Source organism: Oncorhynchus clarkii, chromosome 26, assembly GCF_045791955.1.
Source record: "Oncorhynchus clarkii lewisi isolate Uvic-CL-2024 chromosome 26, UVic_Ocla_1.0, whole genome shotgun sequence".
NCBI classification, from domain to species: Eukaryota; Metazoa; Chordata; class Actinopteri; order Salmoniformes; family Salmonidae; genus Oncorhynchus; species Oncorhynchus clarkii.
Genome location: NC_092172.1, coordinates 18,706,908 through 18,719,967, shown reverse-complemented (window position 1 = coordinate 18,719,967; position 13,060 = coordinate 18,706,908). Strand labels below are relative to the sequence as shown.

Genomic DNA, 13,060 nt, shown 5'->3' with positions numbered 1-13,060 from the left:
CTGAGTGGATTGCAAGTTGAGGGTTTTTACAGTACAGGTTCTAGGGTAAATTGAGTCTGCAATTATGAGTATTTTTTGTTGTTGATGTAACATTACTTGAAATATTATTGTATAGCAGTATTAGAGTACTTACAGTTGAAGTCGGAAGTTTACATACACTTAGGTTGGAGTCATTAAAACTTGTTTTTCAACCACTACACAAATTTCTTGTTAACAAACTATAGTTTTGGCAAGCCGGTTAGGACCTCTACTTTGTGCATAACGCAAGTAATTTTTCCAACAATTGTTGACAGACAGATTATTTCACTTATAATTCACTGTATCACAATTCCAGTGGGTCAGAAGTTTACATATACTAAGGTGACTGTGCCTTTAAACAGCTTGGAAATTCAGAAAATGATGTCATGGCTTTAGAAGCTTCTGATAGGCTAATTGACATCATTTGAGTCAATTGGAGGTGTACCTGTGGATGTATTTCAAGGCCTACCTTCAAACACAGTCCCTCTTTGCTTGACATCATGGGAAAATCAAAAGAAATCAGCCAAGACCTCAGAAAAAAATTGTAGATCTCCACAATTCTGGTTCATCCTTGGGAACAATTTCCAAATGCCTGAAGGTACCACGTTCATCTGCACAAACAACATACTTTGGTGCAAAAAGTGCAAATCAATCCCAGAACAACAGCAAAGGATCTTGTGAAGATATTGGAGGATACAGGTACAAAGTATCTATATCCACAGTAAAACGAGTCCTATATCAACATAACAGCAAGGAAGAAGCCACTGCTCCAAATCCGCCATTAAAAAAAGGCAGACTACAGTTGACAACTGCACATAGGGACAAAGATTGTACTTTTTGGAGAAATGTCCTCTGGTCTGATGAAAGAAAAATAGAACTGTTTGGCCATAATGACCATCGTTATGTTTGGAGGAAAAAGGGGGAGTCTTGCAAGCTGAAGAACACCATCCCAACCGTGAAGCACTGGGGTGGCAGCATCATGTTGTGGAAGTGCTTTGCTGCAGGAGGGACTGATGCACTTCACAAAATAGATTGCATCATGAGGCAGGAAAAATTAAGTGGATATATTGAAGCAACATCTCAAGACATCAGTCAGGAAGTTTAAGCTTGGTCACAAATGGGTCTTTCAAATGGACAATGCAAGCATACTCCCAAAGTTGTGGCAAAATGCCTTAAGGACAACAAAGTCAAGGTATTGGAGTGGCCATCACAAAGCCCTGACCTCAATCCCATAGAAAATTTGTGGGCAGAACTGAAAAAGCGTGTGCGAGCAAGGAGGCCTACAAACCTGACTCAGTTACACCAACTCTGTCAGGAGGAATGGGCCAAAATTCACCCAACTTATTGTGGGCAGCTTGTGGAAGGCTACCGAAACGTTTGACACAAGTTAAACAATTTAAAGGCAATACTACCAAATACTAATTGAGTGAATGTAAACTACCGACCCACTGGGAATGTGATGAAATAAATAAAAGCTGAAATAAATCATTCTCTCTACTGTTATTCTGACATTTCACATTCGTAAAATAAAGTGGTGATCCTAACTGACCTACGACAGGGAATTTTTACTCTGATTAAATGCCAGGAATGGTGAAATACTTAGTTTAAATCTATATGGCTAAGATGTATGTAAGCTTTCGACTTCAACTGTAGCTCGTTTAGTCTGCCACTGTGCCTCGTTAAACTGTTTCTCAACCAGTTCAAGGCCTTTTGCCTTTTGAATGAAATATGAGTGGATTTGGTGTTCGTAAACATTTTAGATACACGTTATTAACTAAAAACCTAAGGGAAATTGATTTATGTTAAATAAGAAACTAATTTATTCTGCATAACTACTGCACTCTGGCAGTTTATGTTATAGCAGAGATAAATTCCTCATCTCTTTAGCCTGCGTGCTCCAGCTCCTCGAGAGGAAAAAGCACCTTTCCTCCGTAAGCCACTGTGAACATATGGCGAGGGGCGCAGGCAGCAGCACAGGAAGGAAGTGTGGAAATTGCAGGGAATGAGAGTTTGGATTAATGCGTCTGAACTGGGCATACCCAGACAAATGCAGCAGAACCGCACTGCCAGGACCCTTCAAGGCCCCTCCGAAGTGTGCCAGAGAAACAGAGATAGCAAAACAAACATATACACCTCTGCAGCTTGAACAGAGGGAGATTGTGGTTTCTCCTTCGTGCCTTTTAATGACATGAATTTGAAGAGGCCATCGGTTGTGGGTTGTGTGTGCTCATCAGGGGGACATTGGGCAAATACTGCAGCTTTGCCGGCTCCATACCTCTGCCTACCTAGAGATATTTCTACAAATTCAAATCACTAAGTATAAAACAAATTATGAAACTGATACTAATTATGGTTTATTTGATGACATTTGGCTATGTCAATATTAGGCTTGGGTGATATACCGTATACTGGGGTATTTCGAAATACTGACGGTATGATTTTCAATACTGTTAAAAAAATATATATATACTTTATTTTGGGGGGGGGGGTCACGGGGGCTTTCGAAGTGCGTGCTACCCCACTGCTTATTACTAATTATAAGTTAAATTTAACTATAAGAAATCTAACGGGTCAAATAATTTAAATCCAGCTCAGGGCTCCACCTATGCATTTGGTTTGTTAACTTGCTAACTAAGTGGCTAGATGTCAAGATCAAGTGTCTTGGACATTCAATCCCACCCTAGATCAAGATCCCTGTGCACATTCGAATATACTGTATACCCCGGTATGGTACAGAAATGGTATGAAAATGTGGATACTGCCCAAACCTAGTCGATATCCCATATTAAATGCTTTTTTATTAAACAAAATGTATCTCTCTGCACACAGTCAAAATGTTTTTTTGTTCTTGTCTACTTCCTTGTGAGTTGTGAACAGTTTAGGGTACTCCAACACACACACAGCCCCAGTGAGGGGTTGTCCCTCGCAGCGAGCCGAGCCGGTCTCCATGTGGCACAAGAGAGTAGCTGTTAGATTGGAAGTGAACAACCGAAAATAGCTCCCTTCTTTGCATACAGTCAAATCAGCTCAAGCTGTGCACCGTGGCAGACTTGGTTGTTCGGTTGCAGGCACTCTTGTTTGATGCATTTCATTAAAGATACCGTGACGAATTCAAATGTATATCTATCTATCGCTACAGCATGTCTTATTAATCTGCCTGCTGCCTGCCTCACGACTGTTTGCTCGGAGTTGGAGGGGATCCCGAAGGGGAAGCGTCTTGTCATTTGCTTGTCAAGGCCTCTGTCTGTGACAGCGCTTTGTGGATGACTGGATCTCAGTGCAGAGAGAGAGTCTGTCTAATGAAGACACTACGGCACTAGCTCTGACAAACCTCTCATTGCTACATGTGTATGGGGAAGTCACATTGTACATTGCACAAATTGGACTTAATTCAATTAACAGGCTGGTGAGCTCTTCAGAGCCTTGGCAGTTGTAGTATTGGTAGTCTATTAGAAATATTAATTGTGAGGAGGTGAACATAGTAAACGGTAAACTTTTTTTGTCTGATTTTTATGATGGTTACTACCGTATGTGAAATAATCACTGTGTTGTTTACTTATTTTAACAATGAATCAAAAACCAATCACTATACCTGATGTCTTCATTGCTTTTTGACAAATATCAGTGGAGCGTAGTGATCATTATTTAAGATTCTGAGAATGTTTCGTTTATTATTTTAACCCCAGTGTAAATTCAGTCATGAAAGGTGAAGTATGAGGCTAGCTTGTTTACGTTTTCTGTATTGATGTTTCACTCCTAGACTATGTCTGGAGGACGTGTTTCCTCTCTGAGGAGGCAGAGCACAACTGGTAAAGACATGGTAATGCCTCGGCAGCCACAACTGTTTGCCATCATTTACGATGTTGCTTCCCTGTAGGTCCGTATCGATTGCAGCCCGCAGTGATTCCACAAGCGATGCCCGCTTGGTCTGAATGTTTGGTTTCCTAGCAATTTGGCAAAGAAAAACTGTGTTTTCAGTTCTGCCGAATGACTTGGACATCGCTTTGTGATGTCGCGTCTGGTGTGCTTGTTGTTTTTAGCAGTGGTCGTTCACAGTTGTGTGAAGTAACAAATGCATTTCTTTTTTCAGTGGTGTTTGCCAGAAAACAGGGTCCGTTTGAACAGTCGGTGCGGTGCCCTTTTGACTGTATGTCTGAGGGGATGTGGACACCTGCTCAACAATTAAACTACAGAGGAGAGCAGACATTGCCAAGATAAATATTTGCCCTCCAATTCAAGGTTGTGTTCAAGTGTTTGATTTGAGACGTGGAGGATATTACGTGTTTGTTCCTGACAGTTAGTTGGCAGTGATGTAAGCTCCAGTTCCCCACACTGAACACCTCTGTTCACTAGATCAGAGTACTCAGAACATAACAGCCATGCTCAGTGGCTGTGGAATATGTGGTTTCATGTGAGGTTATTCATAATACTAAACATTTGCTGTTCAGGCTACCTCATTTAAATGATGCTGTAGATTTTATTTGTATTTTGCACTGTGACAGAGTTCCAATGTTTAGTGTGGCTTATTTGGATTAAATGTTCTTACTAGCTCAAGCAGAGTTACAATGAGTTGTTTGTCTGTATTCAGTCTCTATCCATAAATCTGTAAATAAACAATGTTGGAATTTCTTTGATGTATACATTTTGTTCTTCAAGATGTTGGGTTTCCATACAGTTATGTAGCAGTTATGTCATAAGGTAGCAGATGAAATGTAAGAATGTTAGCTACCCTTTTTACATTTTTACTGTTGTGACAATCTCACCTAAAAAAAAAGAGTTCAGTGCCTAGGATGTTGTGAGAAAGGGTGTGATTTTAACGGTGCTCCTAAGCTTCTCTTCCGAGCTCCTGTGTAACCGTAAATATATTTGCCACTGATTTCTTTAAATAGTGCAGAAAGAGGTGTTGGTATGCATTGAGGAATTGATCGCACATATGTAGTTCAGCTAGTTCTAGGCATACATGTAGATCAGCAAGACATTTCCTGTCCTTATTTTTGGGAGATTGTTTTCCTCTGAAGAAACGGTAACCTCTGACAGGATAATAGCAGAAAACGTCTTTATTTTTATAAACCGAAAAGATTATAGACCCTAGAAATGCTTTTAGTTGAACTTAAAGCGGGTACAGGATGTTTTTATTCGACTATTCTGAATAGAAAAGAAAGTTCTGGATCTGACTGTTCCTAGGCTGCATCGGCTCGCAGAGACTACAATGACTACGGAGACTACAGAGACTACAATGACTGCGGAGACTACAGAGACTACAATGACTACTGAGACTACAATGACTACGGAGACTACAGAGACTACAATGACTACAGAGACTACAATGACTACAGAGACTACAACAACTACAGATACTATGTAGACTACAACTACCACAAAGACGACAGAGACTACATCGACCACAAAGACTATAGAGACTACAATGACTACAACAACCACAGAGACTACAATGACTACAACGACCACAGAGACTACAGAGACGACTACAGAGACTACAACGACCACAAAGACTATAGAGACTACAACGACCACAAAGACTATAGACACTACAATGACCACAAACACTATAGAGACTACAATGACTACAAAGACTACAGAGACTACAACGACCACAAAGACTATAGAGACTACAACGACCACAAAGACTACAGAGACTACAATGACCACAAAGACTATACACACTACAACGACCACAAAGACTACAGAGACTACAATGACTACAAATACTTCAGAGACTACAACAACTACAAAGACTACAACGATTACAGAGACTATAGAGACTACAGGCAAATGAGTACCAGGTTGTGTGTCAGGCTGCATTTTGAAATGCACAACACAAGTACTGTGACTGACTGTGATCAGTTATTTGTATTTTGTTTTATTGCTAAGGGCTTCATAAATGTATGCCAACCTAAGACCTCTCCTAGGAGTTAGTCTCCTATGTCCAGAGTGCCCTTCAAATGTTATTTTAATCAATGAACAAAGAATTGCTTTGACTTCTTCCTAAATACTAAACTGAACAACACTTTGAGGATATCTAATGACTGCCAGACTTGAAAACAGGATAGACAAAGATTTTTACACAGAGCAGTGCCCGTGCCAAGTTAAATCCATATTTAAATCCTCTATTCGACATACACTGCATGTAAATGAACATTCTTTGGCATAGGTTTATGCAGTGGGGGCACGCCAGAGAGCAAAATCCCACTTTAGTCAAACTGAAGCATTCATATCTGCATAATGTCTTTGTCTATTTCCTGTTCAATTCTATAATTGAGAACTAGGGTTCTGAAATAATTAGAAGAGGGTCTTTGCCACACACACATGCACAGCTGACAATGTGGCTGTCAATGCAGTGCAGTATGATTCCATGTTAAGTGTGTGACCAGTGTGCTGGGTTGCGGAGTGGAGTGGATATATGATGGAGTTTGTTCCAGAGCAGAGTAGAGCTGCCACAGATGGGGTTGACAGGTCTGTGTGCCATACCTCTGAACCTCTGAACCTCTGAAGCCCTAGCAGCAGGACATGGGCACCCTGTTCCATAAAACCTGTTACACATCAAACGTGATGAAAGTGATGAATGGTAGGTGAATATGGACTGTATTAAGAGCAGATGAAACCTGGATGATATTACAGACAGGTGGAATTGATCTTATAATACATTTGTCAGGCTACAGAAATAGTATGCCTCTATCTTTTATTTGCTTAACTGTTGGTGTGTGTGTGACCTCAGCTACTGTAGCAGTGTCTCATGACGTTGGTTGTCAGTGATTTGGTGGATGGTTGAATGGAGTGGCTGACTCATAGCATTAGAAACCACAGAGAGAAGGTTCCTTCCTTCCAAGCCAAATGGTTCCGATCTGAGTCCCTGGGCCACTTTCTTTCAAACCTTGTAGTCTGTTAGCTTAGAATTGACATCACAGATGTGCATTTAGATATTTCTTCCAGAGATATTAGTAATGCATTCCACATTAGAAATATAAAATAAAAGCCTAATTACTCCCCAGAGAAGGACTTCCCTGTGCTGTAGATACAAAACCCATGTCCTTTTCCCTAACATTTCACCTATCAATAGCAGCCATATTTATGCTTCTCTAGAGAACAAAAACAATGAATATTCCTGAAGAAACGGCATAAGCACGGAAGAATCAAAAACGACATCTGCGCAAATACCACTGGTGTTTACATTCATAATATAACCAGCCCATTCACGCATTTATATTCGTTTGTTAACCCCTTGAAGAGAATGCTTAAGAAAACGTGTCATGTTGCTATTCCGTAGATGACTATTTTAGAATGATCTCCTCATTTGAAGACAACTCTACCGCTCTGTGTTTGTCTCTATGTGAAGCATAGTGATATTGTGTTGTCCCTGGCTGTTGTAGCTATATCTGTAGTCGTGTGTAGAGAGAGGACCCTGGAGCCCCAGGCAGGAGCTGGCAGTCAGGACAGAGACTAGAGACTGGAGCTGGTGACAACTAGTGCCCTAAAGGTCGCACTACAGTCAGAGTCAGGTGCTACAGCTAGTGTGGAGTACAGCGTTTCCCCCTTTTGGAATGTTATATTATTATGTGTAGTGTTAACATGTTATTTCACTTTTGAAAAGTGTATTACTGTGTATTGCTAGAGTATGCCAATGAAGGTGCCATGAGTTGAGTTGAATTGAGTTGACTGCTGCACTCTGTGCAGTTCTGCCAGCCTCACATTGGCCGGCCTCTACATTGTCTTTGGCACGGGGTCTAGCCCGCACATCGTGATTGTGTGATGTAGGCCTAGTTCTTTTTCACGGTGGAAAAGTCTACTTCTCCCCTCGCTAAAAGGCCTGTTTGTTCTACTCATGCAAATGCAGATAGCTGGTGCTGGTGTGTGCCCAGCCATGCGGTCAAGTGGCACGTTCAGGCAACCGAAGACGTATGGTTTTTTGTCACTAATATTTTGAAATGTTCAACAAATTAAAGTGGATTACAGGCCCTCTGAGAGTCTGTGTTATGGTTTAAAGGTTTGATTCATTGTATATACAATTCCTTTAAATCTGATCTGTTATATTTGAGAGTGGAAGCAAATGAATGGTAGGGTGAAATGACAAAGGGAACAATCAATAACTTGCAAAATGTTGATGTTACTCCCCCTCCTACAATTATGTAGCTTACAGGGGGCCGGGAGTGGAATGCTGTTACCTACAAAACAATATTGTCTCAAACAGCGTGAAGAATCTCAGAATCGTATCTCTTTACTGAGCAGGCCCCATAAATGTAATTTCAAAGGTCAGATATTATATTTGTTCATCACATAGCAGATGTTGCATTCATGCAATTGTGTCAACTTTATTGATTTATTTGTTTATCTATTATTTTATTTTGCTGTCTTTGGAAACATGGACTTTTAAAAAATGAGTTTTAGGAAGTTTCAGTGCTCAGCTGTTTTGACAGGGCTGGACTATACATCACTGCCAAATCATCCAGCTCTAGTGCTCTGAAGCACATTTTGAGCATGCACACATGCTAAGGAGTGCACATTTTTTTGTCCGTGATTTATGTAAACCAAAATAAATGACGCCGTGAAAATGTGCCTGACACTCGTAAGGCAGCACAGCCTTTGAATAGAGGTATAACAGATTAGTCACTTTCTTCTACTCTGCTCTGTTGTCTGTCCTCCTGCCAAGAGAATGGCAGCATGCTCGCTCGCCCAGGGACAGACATGACTGTAGATGCACTGTTATGTCTTTTGTTAAACCAGGCCCCTGGAGAACTGAGAGGCTGTTGCTATGAGACATTAGACGTGTGAAATATCTCTGCCCTGTTTGATTAACTGCAGCCTTCGCCTTTTGATTCAAGAGAGATCATAAAGAAATGTGAAAAACAATCACTTTGGATAGCAATGCAACTTTGCAATTCATTTGTTAAATCACATTTTGAATAGTGTCTAATTCAGTTCCTCTAGGGGTACACTGGTTCCTGTCCTGTGTTGTATGGCCCCTCTCTTTCTGTGTTTGTTTATATGTGTAACCTGTCACTCCAGCTCTGTCTAACTGTTAAATGTCTGTGTGTGTGAGATTAGAGAGAGTGTGTGTGTGTGTGTGTGTGTGTGTGTGTGTGTGTGTGTGTGTGTGTGTGTGTGTGTGTGTGTGTGTGTGTGTGTGTGTGTGTGTGTGTGTGTGTGTGGTGAGGAGTCTGAGGACACGGTGCTGATGGAGTTGTGCATCTCTTCTTCTGACAGGTATGGATGAGAGGCCGAGCCAGGCATCGTCCTCCTGGGCCCCAGGTGGCCAGTCGTCCAGTCCCTCCTACGAGTCCTCCAGGGTAAGAACCCTGGCCCACTCACGCCCTGTGCACTCCCTCACCTCACTCCCCGTGCACTCCCTCACCTCACTCCTCTGTCTCCCTCACCTCACTCCCCGTGCACTCCCTCACCTCACTCCTCTGTCTCCCTCACCTCACTCCCCGTGCACTCCCTCACCTCACTCCTCTGTCTCCCTCACCTCACTCCTCTGTCTCCCTCATCTCACCCCTCTGTCTCCCTCTGCCTGGCCTTTCTGCACCACATCATTTAACACTCATTACATCAACGTGTTACATTACGTTCACAGCTCACTGCAGAGGCAGGGAGGGAGAGAGCACCAGTCATGTTGTGTGACCTGTAATTGGCATCATTTTATTTTCCAGAATGACCTAATTGCATGGCACCAATATCCTCTTTAGTGATGGGTTTAAATATTTTGTCATTTGCGTTGGATTATTTGCGCTAAACTGAAATATGAAGCATTTGTCAGGGGAAGCTGATTAATGTTGTGTGCTTTGGAACATTATGGCTACATTGTGGAATTTCTGAATTGGGGGAAATTACTCCACCATTTGTAGATCTGTGCCAATATTAGGATTTAAAGTGCAAACTATATTTATGGTAGTGGACATCAATGGAAATATTGTTCGTTTTGGTTGATTGAAATTATAACTGTGACTAATGTTTATATTAGGTCATGAATATTCCTTAGAAATGATTTCAGTACCAGCAACGAGTGATTAATTCATTCTTTCCAGGCTCATTAAATATTTTGGCAGTAATTCAAATGTTATTTCAGATACATGATCAGTTGCGTTGAATTTATCATGCATCATGCAAAGAGATACAAAAATAGAATGATGCGTGACATGAAATCATACCACAACTGGTTCGTATGGCATTTCTGTTCAAAGTGTGAATATCTATTCTGTGTCTCTGTATTTGTTGTTTGTCTCCTACACCATGGTGGTTCTGGGTGCCCTGTATGAATTTCATTTAACGTCAATCTCCTGTCACTTTCCATCAGAAATCAGTTAAATGTCAGGTCTGCTCGGGCCACATTACCTTGTTTATTTTCCAATGCCCTTCCCGAATGAACCTCTACAGGCTATGGTTCCATCGGCTGCCTGATCCGAATTATAAGATGGAGACGTTTGAGATATCTTTGCTTTAGGTGCATATAAATCAGTGTTTCTGACATTGCAAGGGGGCGGGCATCAGTAAGCAGACAGCTGTTTGTGCCTCCATACTGCACACAAACATGCACAAAAAAAACACACACACAAACTTCCACATACATTCACACATACATGCACACAGATACGCATGGATGCACACACATATGCCAGAGAGATGGGGTTGTTTGTCCAGGTTTTAAAGGTGTTTTGTCAACGTGATTACTCATGTAGGCCAGAGAAGAAGACTTGCTCTGAAATAACCATTCTCATTATATGGGATGGGATTTCTTCTAGTTTCTCTGCACAGCAAATTGCAGGGTCCTCTTAACTTACACCTTATTCCAAAACATTTATTTTATTGGCAGCGCATGCTATTTGGGAGATTTTGTAAACATAATTGAGAGTGAGTATGGACACAACATACCTACTATACACTGCCTGGTGTCCAGCCTGTCAAAGGTTCATCCGGATGACTTTGACCAAAGGCACATTTGATCTCTGCCTGCACCAGTACATCTGTCCATTCATCACTCTGTCTGTCCGTACAGACCATGGTGTGCTATGTCTTTGTGCCTCTGCTGCCCCACAGTCCTGCGCCATATTCACGTTGAAGCAGTGTACCTAAAATGCAGTTACAATGTTCACTAGCAATGTGCTGATTGCACAGATAAATAGCCTGCAGCAGCACACATGCACAGATAAATAGCCTGCAGCAGCACACATGCACAGATAAATAGCCTGCAGCAGCACACATGCACAGATAAATAGCCTGCAGCAGCACACATGCACAGATAAATAGCCTGCAGCAGCACACATGCACAGATAAATAGCCTGCAGCAGCACACATGCACAGATAAATAGCCTGCAGCAGCACACATGCACAGATAAATAGCCTGCAGCAGCACACATGCATAGATAAATAGCCTGCAGCAGCACACATGCACAGATAAATAGCCTGCAGCAGCACACATGCACAGATAAATAGCCTGCAGCAGCACACATGCACAGATAAATAGCCTGCAGCAGCACACATGCACAGATAAATAGCCTGCAGCAGCACACATGCACAGATAAATAGCCTGCAGCAGCACACATGCACAGATAAATAGCCTGCAGCAGCACACATGCACAGATAAATAGCCTGCAGCAGCACACATGCACAGATAAATAGCCTGCAGCAGCACACATGCACAGATAAATAGCCTGCAGCAGCACACATGCACAGATAAATAGCCTGCAGCAGCACACATGCACAGATAAATAGCCTGCAGCAGCACACATGCATAGATACTACTCGGTACTACTTGGTTGTTATCCAGTGGTATTTATAGCACAATGGCGCTTATTCCCAAATAAGAGGAAGATTGTCCTCTGATTTTGAGATGTGGTTTAGATCTTCATCTGAGATTTGGAAATAATGGGATTATTAGGTTTATCAGTGTGTTTCTAGCCGTAGAGCTGAGGCCCAGCCTGAAGACAGGGAGGAGTCTAGGAACAGAACCCTTTAAAGCCATTAAACAGTAGACAAGGACTTATCTACGGTTCAGCTTTTGTCTCAAAAATCGTATTTTCATAATTCTCATTGCAATGTTTCCTAAATTGTGTTCAGCGACAATACTAAGGAAGGTTTCCCAGAAGAAACACTTTTCGGATAAGCGCGTTTCTGTTATTCAAAGAGTTCAGTGTAGTGTGTCTGTCCGAGCGGGGCCTGCTTGGGTGCTTCAAGATAGCAGTGTATGATTAGTGGACTGTGAACAGACTCCAGCCCTCCGTGCTGACCTTGGCTTCCAGCCAGCCAACGTATCATGGGCAGTTGTGGCTGCAGGCCGGCCGTCTGACAGACGGGGTTGTGCCCAACGCCACCGCACGCCCCAGCCCTGCCGCGACACTCACCCCGTACACGTCCATCACACCCGTATCATGCATCCCCAAGCCACCGCGGCGCAGCCACACATTCACCTGGGACAGCACACACCATCTAGGAGATGACTTTTTAAACTCTGTGGCGAGGGATAGGGGCAAGGCAGGAGCTGTGGCCTGCATGCTTAAGTAGTGATTTGACAGTTATGTAGCCGACGGTAACTGGCCCTGTTGGTCGCAGTGACAGCATGTGTTAGTGTCTGGGCCGACGTAGCCGAGCAGTGTTTGTAAATGATGAGGGTTCTGTGATTGATGATCTAATGGTCCCAGAGGAGCAGACACAGGGTGGGCTGGGTAGTGTGATCTCACCCTGACCATTATCCCCTCTGCCTTTCTTCTCTCTGGTCCTCCCTACCTGCCCCTCCTCGCTGGCCTTTTCCAGCTCTGTGGCAGCTGTCTCCACCAGGGAAGAAAAGACCAGGAGGAAATAGAGGACTGAGATGTCCAGATTAAGTCGTTCATTACTTACTACTCTTTGTTTTATGTGGTTAAATGTCAGTGGAAACACACCTGGGGGATTTGATTTGTAGTGCAGGAGAGGTTTGTATGGGTTGTTGTTGCCTGCCTGTGTGTATGTGTATGTGTGTGTGTGTGTATGTATGTGTGTGTGTGTGTGTGTGTGTATGTGTGTGTGTGTGTGTGTGTGTGTGTGTGTGTGTGTG

The 13,060-nt window shown here is 42.5% G+C and overlaps 1 protein-coding gene across 1 annotated transcript in view; it reads left to right on the top strand.

The window, feature by feature from the left end:
* LOC139384355 (transcription factor 12-like) overlaps nt 1-13,060 on the top strand; it is a 95,908-nt gene that overhangs the window by 11,568 nt on the left and 71,280 nt on the right. Inside the window, exon 4 of the mRNA XM_071129062.1 lies at nt 9,238-9,320. Within this exon, the coding sequence (XP_070985163.1) occupies nt 9,238-9,320 (83 nt within the window). The remainder of the gene's footprint in view (nt 1-9,237; nt 9,321-13,060) is intronic.